General features: G+C 48.9%; 1 protein-coding gene across 1 annotated transcript; it reads left to right on the top strand.

Moving 5' to 3' along the window:
* The first annotated feature begins 5,027 nt into the window (after positions 1–5,027).
* BHLHE22 (basic helix-loop-helix family member e22) lies at positions 5,028–8,679 on the top strand. Its single transcript, XM_070630504.1, has one exon. It carries the CDS (start codon positions 5,870–5,872, stop codon positions 6,974–6,976), a length of 1,107 nt encoding a protein of 368 aa, XP_070486605.1. The 5' UTR covers positions 5,028–5,869; the 3' UTR covers positions 6,977–8,679.
* Positions 8,680–14,241: the final 5,562 nt, after the last annotated feature.

Raw genomic sequence — 14,241 nt, 5'->3', positions numbered from 1 at the left:
TTGATACATTGAAGAATCATACTGTGTCATAGATCCTGAGAATAATAACTATATCTGAATCTATAGAAATTACGTGTGTGTATACGAACTTCTATTTACAAATAATGTTTCCAGGATTGTCTGACAACGTTTAATGATCATAAATTTCCAGCTCATGTTTTGTAGTCGCAATCAATTTATCACTGAAATAATTTTTGAGGCGTAAAATAAAGTATGTTTCCTATTTGCCTGTTTCAATTCAGCCCTGAAGTCTTGTCATCCTCCTCGATCTTCTCCTCATTGCCAGGAGATGGCGCTGTGGGTTTTAAATAGCAGAGCTAAAATCCCCAAGCCGAAATGAGCCCTTTCCAGTTTGTTTCTTTCTTAATTCGTGGACACCACACAAGCCCTAAAAGTGTTCATCTTTTTTGTCCTACCAATTTTTCTTTTTTAAAAAATTTCGAGTGTTTTCCCAAGTTCGATAATGATATTATGCCAGGGAGGAAACACGTGTAACACAAATAGGAACCTCAGCCTCTAGGGAGAGTGACTGAGTGCAGGAGTTTGTTCCAGGTAAGGAAGGAGGGAGGGAACTCCTCAGAAACTCCTTTTACTAGTTTTCCTCGATCTCCACCCATATATACATTGTTCTCTGGGGTCGCAGCAGGGTCAGGTAGGGGCCAAGTGTTTGGCTCCCGGTACCGCGCCCCTCCCCTTAAAAGTCCCCACAATCGCAAAGACCCGGCGGGGGCTGGGGAACCGCCTGCGAGCCCGCGTGGGGCGCACATTCGCGCCGGAAAAGCTGCTTCTCGCGGGGGCTGAGAGTTTCCCCTCACTGTCTGTGCAAACTTAGGCTAACGTGTCGCCAAACAGGCGTGAGGATCAACCTCTTTTCTTTAAAATACATAAAGAAGAGAAAAATCTTCCCGAAAGAACTTTAGATCAACAGGTTTCAACGTTTCCACGGTCGAAGTCCTCGGAATTGCCAAGCACTTCAGAGCAATTGCAAGGCTGGGGCCCTTGGCGCACTGCCAGGAATGTTCCAGCTCCCATGGCCCCAGCACCCTCGCTGCCCTCCTCGTTAGCCCGGCCAATCCCCAAGACACACATGGACTCATAATATCTCTCTTCAGTAAGCTTTGTAGGACCTGAGAAAGAGGGTGAGAAAATACTGATGACAAAACGACACCGAAAGGCTTGACTTCAGGAGCTTTGATGGGCTTGCATCTCTGCGCTTACGCCCCCAAACCCCGCGGAGGCGCAGGATGATGAACCTTGGTTGTGTAGGCTTCAAGCTGACCCAAGTGCCACCAGACGGCGCAGGGCGTGCGAGGGGCAGGGGTAGGCAAATACAACTTCAAGGTCAGCGTGCTAACGACTGGGGCTGGAGACAGCTAAGGGTGTCCCGGCCTGGAGCGCTGAGGATGCGCCCTGCTGCGGCGCGTTGGATGCGGCCGTGGGTTGGGGAAGGGGGGACTGAGAGACTCTACTCCCCCGGCAGTCTCTCCGGAGGGTCTCCGCGGTCGGGGCAAGATGTGACCTTCCAGGCTGGACTTCTCCGCAGCGAGGGCAGCACAGCCCGGAAAGGATTCTCATCACTCTTAGGGAGTTTGCTTTTCCAGAGCAGCTCTCAAGCGAAATTTCACGTCATTTTTGCCAAACTTTGCTCTTAATTTTAGAATGTACTAAATAGATAATTGAAACATACATACACAAGGACAATTCTCCCTTTCAGAAAACACACACAAACACCCAAATCCCAGTGTTCCCAGGTTCTCCTAACTTTTTGATTTAGATAAGCAATAAACTGTTTATCAGGGCTATAGAAATAACGAAGGGGAACTCCTGGGTTTGCTCTTGAAAAGTAGATTTGATTATGTTCCGTTCTGATTGGGTTTAGGTTCCTATTTCAAATTTCAAGCAAATATTAATAGAGATGATCACTAAGAAACTTAAGTATGACCTAAAAAATTAGTTTGGTCTGAAGCTCAATGCTCTAATTTCAATGAGGTGCTGCTTGCTGAATATTTCAGAATCCTTTCAAAGCCTTTCCAAGTGGGTCTATTCCCTCCTGCTGTAACAAAACTGTATTCATCTTTGCACAACAGGCTCCAGCACCTGTCAATTTGGTACCCAACACGCGGCAGAGGATGCTCCCTGTCCTGATGTAGGTTGGTCAACCAGCCAAGCACCAAGGGCGCCTTGCAGGGTATTCCTGAACCGCGCCCACCCGCCCGTACGGCTCGCGGGGTGGTCTGAGCTGCCCCCACCTCGCTTTGGGCAGAGGAGAGTCCTCTGCGTTTCCTGTCCCTCAGTTGCTTCAGGAACTCACAGTGACCCCTTCTCAAACTGCACAGAGTCAGAGGATTTAGCTTCTGACGCTTCATTCTCAGGGGTCATCTGTGGGTCAGGAGTTTTCTCGCGAGCTAATTTCCCACCCTTTCTTCCCGGACAACCAGAAAGTGTTTGTTTTGGTTTTTCCTTTGCTACCTTTCCAGCTTGCTAGTTACATCAGGAGCCGCGGCCCTTTCCCCGCTTGTTGGTGGAACAAAGTTCAAGCCTACAGTTTTCTAGAGCTCCTGCGGCCCGAGGGCACTAGGTGAGCAGCTGACGACAGTCCTTCGCCGCCCGAAATCAGGCGGCGGGATCCCACTAAAGGGAGGAGAGAGAACCTAGGCCGTGACTTAGGGCTGGCGACGATTAAACCAGGTAACGAGACACCAGGCAGATGTGTTTTCATTGCCTTGTAAGATAAATGCAATGTTAAGTGCCTGACAACTTCCCAGAAGCAATCAGCAAAAGTTTACGAGTGCATAAACTTCAAAGACCATTCACCGATGGTTGTTACAAGGCCCACATTTAAAGCTTCTATAAATTCTCCCGCAGTTTCCCAAAGCTACGTTTCCAGAAACTATCCAGCAGCCACCTCCTCCCGGGAGACCAGGGGGATTTTCTCGAACCACCAAAGAGAGGGAGTTTTGGCTCCTACTGAGTGAAATAAAGTTGCGCAAAAGTTTGGTCCAGAAGTTTGAAAGGCCAGGGAGAGGAGGGAGGGTGGAACGAGGGAGTGGAGGAGGAGTCCGGGAAGGGCCACGAGGTGCTCTCCGGCGCTAAGTTTCTGACAGCGCGAAGGACCAGGGTCGGGGAGGGTCCCAGGTTAGCCGGGCAGGCGGCGCCTTAGCCGCCTTCGGCGGTCGCTCCTGCTCGGCCATTCGGGCCCTGCAGGTCATGTCCCGGTCTGGCGCCCATAGCTAAGCCCGAGCTTCCACGCGATCCGGGCATGGTCGATCCTTCGCCCTTCTAGTGCCCGCTGAGGGGCCAGTAGGAAGCTAGGTGTCCCGCGGAAAGCGCCAGCCCTTAGAAAGGCAGGTCGGATGGAGAACCGAGTCAGACATCAGGGGACGTGTCCCACTCCGCCCCGAGCCACGACGGTGCCAGCCTCGGTCCTCCGGTTAAGTGCCCAGAGAGCTCTGGTAAGTTAGTGTCAGGCACACAAGACTCACCTATGTTTACAGAGAACCTTTGTTTATGATCCCAGTGAAAACAAAGCTGCTAATTGAAAAACAGTAACAGGAGCGTGTCTTTAGCTTCCTAAAGGGAGAGTTTCACAGCTGCGAGCGCCCGGGGAGGGGCGGGGGCTGGGGAAGCGGTGAGTTTGGGGCCGCCCTGCACGTCAACGTGCTTTTGGGTCCCCAGCGAGACACGTGAGCCAGCGCAAGCCTTCCAGAACCGCCGGCCTGGGTACCGGGCAGGAAAGCCTCCCGCAGCCCGCCAGCTCTTTCTCAGTCTTTGGGCTTCAGTAAATCCGAAGGCGCGAAGGTAACCGAGGACTGAGAAGTATTTCTGTCCCGGTGAGACTGAATCTCAGGCAATTATTTTCGAAAGATAGCGCTCGGCCCCTTTTCATCCTTTCCAGGTGAAAATGCAGACGCTTCTGTGTCGTCCTCACCCCTCCATGATGAAATAAGGCGCCCAACTGTTCAGATATTACCATTCAAAAACAGGTTCTGTGGCGAACCTCATTTGTGAATCTATTACAGAGATTAATAGATTATTTCTCCTTTTTCAACTAATTCTCAGTGGGGAAATTTAACCATATGGTAAGGAGAGAATTAGAATTTCATCACATTAGAGCAAAATGTAATGAAAAGAGTCCAACACCTGGGGCCAACTCTGAAAGCCACAATTAAAAGGTTTTTAATGAAACCAGAGAAACCAAAAATTTCATAGGCTTCAGTAATTCTGCCACATAAGAAAGATTTATTGGAGGTGTTGGGAAATATTGTTTTTACTTATGTCCTAAGGATGAAAACCAGCCGCTAAATACCATGGGCTCCCAGACAGCTAACTCAGGAGCGAGAGGACCGCGTGTACCCTTTCGCATCCGCAGAGGACGCTTGTTCCACGGTTCTCCCCTTACCAGCCCTCCAAGAACAGCCAGGCAGATCCAGATGTCCCTGAAGGGCTTCCTAGCTGTCGGTTACGTTTCCTGGTAAATAAATATGCACAAATGCCCCGCTTGGTGTGTCAGAGGAGTTGACTCCTGGTGAATTTGCCTATTCTGAAACAACTGGATTTTAATCTTGAGGAAAGTTTGAGAAATCACTTTCTTCTCGTTTAGGAAATCATGTGCCTCATAATCACCATCACTGTAGCAGTTACTTAGTGCTGCAAAAGCACCCCTTCCTTTAAAAAAAAGAAATATCTAATGGGCTGCATAATCAACTTGCTCTTCATTTTCCTTTTTTTCCCCCCATCGAGTAGGAAATGGGCAGTGGAGGGGAGGGGGTGAAAATAAGGCAGTGTGTGCAAGTGGACGATCGCTTTGCTCTCTTACTAGCTGAGAATCTTGGGTGAATTTGGGGCAAGTCAACGGGGGGGGGGGGGCCATCACTTGCCCCGAAAGCCCCATCTCCTAATTCAGGCCACAGTCATCCTACGAACAGGGCTGGAGTATAATTCTCGCCCGGAAGAATAATTTAGCTCAAGATGAGACAGCAGTGGCGAGGGAAGGGCAGTGGGGGTGGGGCGTGGTGGATGGGGGCGTCTGCTTTCCACGGGACTCCCAGGCTTCGCCGCCGATCTACAATTTGCTGAAGGAGCAAAGAACATCCTCGGCTCTAAGTAGGGCTTTTAGTGTGCTCATTGATGAGTGAAAGTCGCCACACATGTCAAGCTAAAGGCAGTTGTTGGGTTACTAACAGGACCCAGCGCCTTGCAAACATATGCGCTAAGCTGTGTATACAGATGGCAGGCAGAATAATGGAGCAGGCGCCTTTTATAAAGCTCTAGCTGCTGCCTGTCTTCAGACCTGGGAAATGAAACTATTCAGACTCGCGGCCAGATAGCGCCTGCGATTGTTTGTTACCGTTTTAATCCTATTAATTAAAACGTTAACCTGATTGGGTAGAAAGCGCTGTCCCAACAGGCGAGTCTTCTTCATAATAACCTACTCAGAGATAATGATGTAAAAGACTCCCCCGTCTGTGGCGGCGGCTGGTTGATGGGTCCGGAAATCTCTTGAAGGTGAATTAAAGCAAGATAAACGGTGCGGAGAGGAGGCGCGGGGCTGGGCTCAGAGCGGCGGCGGCAGCGGCGGCGGCTCCACTCCCTCCGCGCCCACCCTCCCACCATGCGGGGCCGCGGCCCATGGTGAGCCCCAGCAGCCAGCACCATCGGCTGGAGACGAAGAAGAAGAAGAAGAGGAGGCGGCGAGCGCGGGGGAAGGCGAAAAAGAAAAAGAAGGGGAGAGGACCGCCAGCAGCACCGGGACCGACGCGCGCACCAGCCCCGGAGCCCGGCTCGGGCGCGTCTGCGGCGCCGCCCGACTCCCGAGCCGAGGCGGCGGCGGCCGGCGGGGCGGGCCGGGGCTGCGCGCCGGCGCCGGACGATGGAGCGCGGGCTGCACCTCGGCGCGGCCGCCGCGGGCGAAGACGACCTTTTCCTGCACAAGAGTCTGAGCGCCTCCACCGCCAAGCGCTTGGAGGCGGCTTTCCGCTCCACGCCCCCGGGCATGGACCTGTCCCTGGCGCCGCCGCCCCGGGAGCGCCCGGCGTCGTCCTCCTCGTCGCCCCTGGGCTGCTTCGAGCCGGCTGACCCCGAGGGGGCAGGGCTGCTGCTGCCGCCGCCTGGGGGAGGCGGCGGCGGCGGCGGCGCGGGAGGTGGCGGTGGCGGTGGCGGCGGGGTGGGCGTCCCCGGGCTGCTCGTGGGCTCTGCCGGCGTGGGGGGCGACCCTAGCCTGAGCAGCCTGCCGGCTGGGGCCGCCCTGTGCCTCAAATACGGCGAGAGCGCGAGCCGGGGCTCGGTGGCCGAGAGCAGCGGCGGCGAGCAGAGCCCCGACGACGACAGCGACGGCCGCTGCGAGCTGGTGCTGCGGGCAGGAGGGGCCGACCCGCGGGCCTCCCCGGGCGCGGGAGGCGGCGGCGCCAAGGCGGCCGAGGGCTGCTCCAACGCCCACCTCCACGGCGGCGCCGGCGCCCCCCCGGGGGGTCCCGGCGGCGGCAGCGGCGGGGGTAGCAGCAGCGGGGGCGGCGGGGGCGGCGGCAGCAGCAGCAAGAAATCCAAAGAGCAAAAGGCGCTGCGGCTCAACATCAACGCCCGGGAGCGCCGGCGGATGCACGACCTGAACGACGCGCTGGACGAGCTGCGCGCGGTGATCCCTTACGCGCACAGCCCCTCGGTGCGGAAGCTCTCCAAGATCGCCACGCTGCTGCTCGCCAAGAACTACATCCTCATGCAGGCGCAGGCCCTGGAGGAGATGCGGCGCCTAGTCGCCTACCTCAACCAGGGCCAGGCCATCTCGGCCGCCTCGCTGCCAAGCTCCGCGGCCGCGGCGGCGGCGGCCGCTGCCTTGCACCCGGCGCTCGGCGCCTACGAGCAGGCTGCCGGCTACCCGTTCAGCGCCGGGCTGCCCCCGGCCGCCTCCTGCCCGGAGAAGTGCGCCCTGTTCAACAGCGTCTCCTCCAGCCTCTGCAAACAGTGCACGGAGAAGCCTTAAACACCGCCCCCCCCCGCCCCGAAAAACACAAGAGCGACCCAAAAGCTAGAGGAAAGTGAAAAGCTGCCCTCCACCCACTTTTTTTTTGGTCCTCTCCTAGTTGTGAAACACTTGCAGAGCAAAGCAGAGGCGAGAACTGAGGAGGAGTATCAGAGACAAACCGGACTCTTAGCCTTGACATCCCCAGAATCTCGGTCTTTGGGGTGGGGAGGGAGGGAGGAGGGAGGTGCAGTTTGGACGGAGTATGGATGTCTTTTTTCTCAGAAAAGTGGCAACTTTGGTGGCAGCCTAGACCGCAAGGAAGCAGAGTTTTCCTTTAAGCTTAAAAATAAGTGGAGAAGTAGTCGCTTGGTTATTAAGCGTGGAGAGTATGAAATGGCAAAATACTAATCTTACTAATAAGTGTGAATTTGGCTGGTGCTGAGAGGGAGAGGAGGAGTCCGGGGTTGGGTGGCGTGTGGGATGGAATATTCATTCAGACAAATCAGAAAGGGCACTTGAAAATAAATTTTGATTCTGAGCCAGGAGAAACACTTGAAATGTAGACTTATTTAAGTGAAAAAAGAAAAAAAAAAAAAAACTCAACCAGAAAGAGACACGTTGCTATGAAAGACTTGTATTTTTTATTGTCTCTGAACTTTAATCCTGTGAAAATGCTCAAAAGTTTTGGCAAGAGTGATATAAAAAACTGACTGTGGCTGAAAGGATTGCATTAAAAAATATTTATGTGCACCTTGTTACCTTCCACTCTGCAATGATGTATTAACAAGTCATAGTATTTATTTGTTATTCTTCAATGACCCTTCCACATCAACAGTATTTATCATGTGTTAAGGTCATGGGTCTTGTGTGCAGATTTTTTTTTAATGCCTCTAAAATTCTGTTTTATAGATTAACTTATACTGTGTGCCAAGTGTTTAAAAGGTTTATTTGCCAACAAGTATGAAGAGACATATTGATGTATCTGGGCTGCTTAGGTTTATCAAAGATCACCTGGATATTTTCAGTTGCATCATCCCTGTATTTAAATTGAGCTTTAATAAATTGCTTCAGTCCAAAAATTACAGGAAAGGTGTATTCTTAATTGATGAATGAATTGATCTCTTTTTTAAAAGGGAAATCCTTTGCATTCTAAAAGGGAAAGACATCACAGCAATAGACCCTATAAGTAAGAACATGCTAAGCAAATATTGTTCCAGGCTGTGCTGTGCATTTTTAAAAGGTCTAATTTAATTGCTTTTATTATATATGTACATATATAAGTTATTTTAACTGTGGAGAATTATTTAAGTTAAAAGACTGGTTTGATTTGCCTATGGTGTGAAATCCTTTGTTATTTTTCTAAAAAAATAAAATTTAAAAAGAAAGAAAATAAAACTAAGGAAAAGCAAGAAGCTATTTACCCAAAGTGAGCCTTCAGTTTTAGTTTGCATGGCTGTTTGCCTGCCTTTCTATCCTATGAAAATCAAGAAAACCTTTTTTAAAAATGGAGTCCTGCTATTTTCCACCCCTTGCAGATAATACAAATTCAGTTTGTCAGGTTGGATGGCGAGTTGGGAGCTGTGGGGGATCCATTGGCTGGTTTTGGATGTGTAAAGAATGATATATATATCAAATAGGTCAATCAGACTATGACAGCTATGTATGACCATTTGTATGTGTATCTATGTCAGAAGAATCTTTATTAAAATATTTTGATCAAACATTTTATTATGCTGTGCTTTGTGGAAGGAGCCATCACCTCTCTTCTGTGTTACTCTTTGCTTGAAAGGTAACAAAAAAGAAAGGAGTTTCAAAGAAGCTGGAACTAAAGTTTTGGCAGGGATACCCAGCTGTAGCCCTAGTTCACTTGTTTGCTTGTTAAAAGGATGGTGGCTGGGCCTGGTCATTGGAGGAGAGACAAATGGGGTCAATGGTGAGAGGCAGAGGAGATCCGGAGTCCCTGTCTGCTGGTATGAACTTTGAAGGCCATGCTCTCTCCGGAATTCTTTTCCCACTTGCCTGGCACTGTTAACCATGCCAGGACCCATGAGAGGGGATAAAGTTTCTTAAAGAGTTTTCATCAAAAATTCTATCTCCAGCTGCCTGAAAGCCAAGGAGAAGAGATGGATTTGGATTCTCTGAGGATGAATTTTATTGTGGCATTCCACTTTTTTTGTGACAGAAGAATCCACCAGGTTGAACTCGAAGCGTAAGCAATGCCCATAGAGATTTTCAGAACTTACTGGTGTTGCTTGTTAATGAGATTTTTAGGGACCATGCTTGGACTTGGTTGGGCATTGATTCTATTGAAGGATGTCTGTATGGGCCTGTATTTGGACTTTAATAATGCCCTCAGAAATAGAAGGCTTGATTTTTATTGTGGTGGAGGCTGTAGAAATGGTGGTGGTGAAGTTAGAGTATTTCCTCTGTAGGCAGTATGCTCAATGCATTTTTGTCTGTATGGCCTCTGCTCATAATGACATCCCTAAGTGCCATCAGACTTAGTGGGGGGTGAGGGAGGATATTTTCTGCTCCACTTGCCATCAAAAAAGATTAATCAGAACCTGTAACTTTTCAGAAAACATAACAGCAAAGGGCCTTGAAGCTGGAGCCCTCCCAGTCTGGAAGGGAGGGGAGAGACCAGGGCAGCCCCCAGGCAGGAAGAGACCCGTCTCTCAGCATTTACCAGACAAAGCCTGGGTGCGTCTAATTATGATTATTAAAACAATTTCCATGACGATGTCTAATATTATGTTAATTTGAAAACAACTGTGTATGAAAACTGTCGACTATAATACCTAAATTCATTTAATGAAACACATCGTTAAGGCAATTAAACCTCCTGGATGTGATTAAGAAACATAATTACGACACTGTTCTGTGCCATAATTGGGTGTCTTTAATCAAGGGGTAAAGTGATCAGCAACACAGCCATTAGTTTGTATTGTTCTGGCCCTGCTGTCCATCATTCTGATTAGGAATTAACCACGGCCACCATCAGTCGAATTTTTTTTTTCCTTTTGCATATTAACATTGTGGGGGACACGTTTGCTGCAAGATTTACTGCTTACTATTTCTCATTATTAAGAAGCCCTCCTTGAAATACTTCCTCTGCAACCTCTGTACTGTTCAACTATTATTAGAAATTGTAAAAATAACAAATCTTGAACTTCAGGAGAAAAAGAAATGCTCACCCGCCTTTAATAACTCAATTTCCAGTCTTAGTCCTGAGAGAGACTGGGGGTGGATGGGGGTGGGGAAAAGAGAGGATGTTGAGAATAAGTTGAAATGTCAGACTAATGTGTACAATTATTAAAAGTAGCAGGGTTGATAATATTAATTTTCATTGTGATAATTTCCGACAAATCAATTCTCTTACCACATCTAGAAAGTGGCCAGCCTATAGTTCTAGGAATAAACGTAGGACATCTGAAAGGAACAGAAGCAGTGTTTTCGGTGATTTACTTAGGTGACCCTCTCTGCCCTAACCCAACGTTTCCAAAGTTTCTTCAGCAGCAGCCTTTAGAGAAAGAAACCGACAGTTGGAGAGACAATTATTGCCCCACCTGGCAAAGCCCAGGGGCCGCTTTGCTTTTGAGGTTTGAGTCCTGAATTTTGGGCCAGTCTGGAAAGTTGGCTCGCACACTTGTGGGCCCCAGATGTCCTTCCAGTATGGAGCATCCACGTCAGGACTGGGTAACTGAGCATCAGGGGTATCAGTGTGGGTTTCCGGAAGGGCCTTTGGGCCAGAGCAAACAGCCTGTCCCCTAAGACTGCGGCGTACCAGACTGCCGGAGCACCTTGACCACCCCTGAGCCTGCTGCGACGCCCACCGCGCCTTGGGGCGCTTCCCCACGGGCGCAACCCGCCTGGCGGACCTTGCTGCTTGTGTTTTTTAGGAAACAGAGTGGGCAGATGAGGCCGAGAGAGGACCCAGAGTCCCACTTGGCCTTTTATTCCACCGGTTTCCTTCTCGAATTTCTCTCTAATTTCAATTTCCTTCTCTAATTTATAATTCCCACTTAGGTCCCATCTCCAGTTTAACACTGGGCACCTACAGAAGCGTCGGGGCTTTTCGTGGACTCCTATAGGACCAGCAAATGATCATCTTCGAAGAGCTTGCTAGTTACCCCTCCTTCTCCCTCCTCGTGGTGCATCTCAGTGTGTGTGTGTGTGTGTGTGTGTGTGTGTGTGTGTGTGTGTGTGTGTCTGTATGTGTGTATGTGTGTATTCGCGCGCGCGCGCACTGCGCGGTGCGCTCTCCACTTTCCGCAGCTGGGCGTCCCCTCCAAGACCCTGAGTTGAGCTTAAATTCCTCTCCCTCCTATCCCACCCGCCACCCATCCTTACTGAGGACTGCTCGCTAGGGAAGGAGCTGGGCTCAGGAGCTTCGCTTCTCCATGCACTCTTGGTCCCGGACGCCAGAACCACCTTCCTTCTCGCCCCAGACCCTGGGATTCCTCCAGTATGAGTGGCATTGACTTCCAATGTAATGACTTATGAAAGATATAATCATGTGTTAAATTGAATCCTCCGTTTAACTGTTAATGGTGTGCTCTGGGCACATTTACGTATTAGATGCTATGGTAACTAATTACCACTAGGAAAAAGGATAATACACTTTCTAGACTTTGAAAAATAATGATGAGAGTTCACTTCCCGGCTCGCAGCACATTGTGGCGGCTCTGCCGGGCGGAGCGACGGAGCGAGTGGAGACCCGAAAGTGTGCTCACGGAAGGCAGGAGGTAATGAATCCTGGTCAGGAGAGGCTCCTTCGTAAAACCTTTAATGAAGATGTGATTCAGATGGGGAGGTGGGGTGAGGGGGAGGCTTAACCACACAGTGGCGCCTCTAAACAAAATTAAATTGCAAAACATAAACACCAGGAACATAAATAAGTTTTCTTTTAATTAAAATGCAGGTCAGACTAAATTATCCATGTGCCAAGCAACTTTACATCGCTTAACGTCTTTTGTTGTGCGGGCAAAATAAAGGAGCCCGTCTCCTGCGCGCTCTGCGTTGGCACTTGTTAACTCGGATGCCCCTGGATTTGCCAAGCCAGTGAGCTGCAGGTTGATTTAAATTTGGCCTTTTAAATCAAACATGGGGCACAGTAGACGGAAGGAGGGAAACAGGAGGGAAAGCCAGGAGATAGTAACTTAAGTTTGAGTTGAAACAACACACGGGGTAGGAGTCTTTTTCTCCCTGCCGAATTTCTGGCTCTTCTGATCCATTGATGCATGATTACTAGAACCAGGGTTCTCTGTAGGCTGTGCGGAATAACTAGGTGTCTACTTTGCCCCATGGCCAGGGCAAGTGTTTATGCTGGGGACCTGGGGCAGCAGGAGAAGGGAGGGGGCGGCTTTCCAGCAGACCGGCCAGCCAGCCCAAGGTTGCAGACAGAACGACGTCCGCAATACGCGCGCCCACAGCGCTGCTCTGCTTGCGCTGCGCCACAGGACGGACTCGGAATACACAGCCGCAGAGCACCCTTTCTCCCAGTGCCCCCGCTGGACTGGAGTTCTGGCCCCTCCTGAGGGCACAAAGCCAATCCAACCTCCAAGTTGCTTGGGACAAAAAGGGAACTTCAGGGCCCTGCCTCAAACTCTCTTTTGGGAGATGGCACAAGGATCGGGTTTTCCCTTGCACCCCCCTGGCCTGGTGGGTTCACCTGCAAACGCCAGGCTTGTCAGGACCACCCCGCTGCCGCGGCAAACCCGAGAATTCCGCGAAAGTGCCCCAGTTTTAAACTTCAAAGAACAATTCGCTTCCTAGCAGGGCAGGGAAACTCTTTACTCGCTTTCCCTGAGGTTTGATTTGGGTTAAATTGTACCAATTTTTCTAAATGACTCGTCTTAACCCGATCCAGGAGACTTCTGGACTATTGCAAAATTACCAAGCACTCTTGACTCTTGAGTGCGTGTGTAACTTTTCTTTCTTTCCCTTCCCCTGTGTTCTCTAATTCGGGCAATATAAAAATCCAGATTAGAGAGCTCTGGAAGAGAAATGGCTGGGCTGGGAAGGTTAGATAGACTGCAAAGGCAAAGAGCACTTTGCAGTTACCCCCCCCCCCCCACATGATGGACAAGCCCATCTTACTAGTCACCAGGATGCTCTGATGGGGAATCTGCTCTAATTATGCACACTATGGTATCATTCTCCTTCCAAGCTTGGGAAAGAGTTAATTCTTTCCCAAAGCCCATAGTTGCCCTTGTCTTCTCAACCTGATTCAGAGATGCAATAAAATATGAAGCAAATTTATGATCTGTTTCAAGCATTTTATTGCTGTATTTTTAAATTCATATATGCACATATAAGAACTATGATCTGTGAATAATTTGAAATGCTATAGTAGAATGATACATTTTAGATAAAACGTAACCATATCTTTATATAATTGTCTCAGATTAAAATAAAAAAGAAAAATAGATTTCTAATGTGGACCAAACTGAAAAACTAATGGCAGCCATAAACTGCTAACCAACCATAAATTAACATCTTCATCAAATGCTAAAATGGTATCAGTGGTTAGATAAAGCAATTATTATTTCTCCTTCTAAGTTTTAGAATAAAGTTCAGGGATATTTAAAGGATCCATTATTTACAAATGCTTTGCTATCTTAAAGATTTCATATTTTATTAGGAGGATGGTTGCAACTCAAATCTGCTATGTTAATAGAGATGTTTAGAGATGAGAATTTAGATTTAAACATAAAAATGCTTCATAGCCTAACCTCATTTTATGCATTTATTCGGCTCTGGCAATTACTGAAGAACTGGGTATAAGGATTTCTTTGTTAAATATCCTTATCTCCTCTTTGAAAAGCGAAGACAATATCTTATTAGGGGAGAGACTCAGATTATGTACCTAACCGGTTAAAACATTAACTCATGCACTGTCTATTCAAGTAACTATAGCTACATTTGTGATGAACAGTCTCTTTGCAGAGCTGTGGTTAAAATGCAGGTGCCAGGCTGAGCCTGTGCCCTCCATCTGAGAGTTTCATGTCAAGAAATGATTTTCCTACCCAGGCCTCCACAGACACATGGAGAGCCATGGAGGTGGAAAGGAAATGGATCTAGTAAATGCCCCATATATCAGGAAGCAGGGGCTGGGAATAACTTACTTTAGTTGTCTTTTGGAGAAGTATCAGGTATATATATCTCTGAAGTGTAGATTTCTCAGGAGAGTGAAATTAAGTAAAATCTGGAATTACTCAACAAAGTGAGCTCTTTTTAAAATTTTGAAATTTTTTTTGTATGAAAACAAAACACTGATTTGG

Source organism: Equus przewalskii, chromosome 8, assembly GCF_037783145.1.
Source record: "Equus przewalskii isolate Varuska chromosome 8, EquPr2, whole genome shotgun sequence".
NCBI lineage: Eukaryota > Metazoa > Chordata > Mammalia > Perissodactyla > Equidae > Equus > Equus przewalskii.
This window is presented reverse-complemented; position numbering and strand designations above follow the sequence as displayed.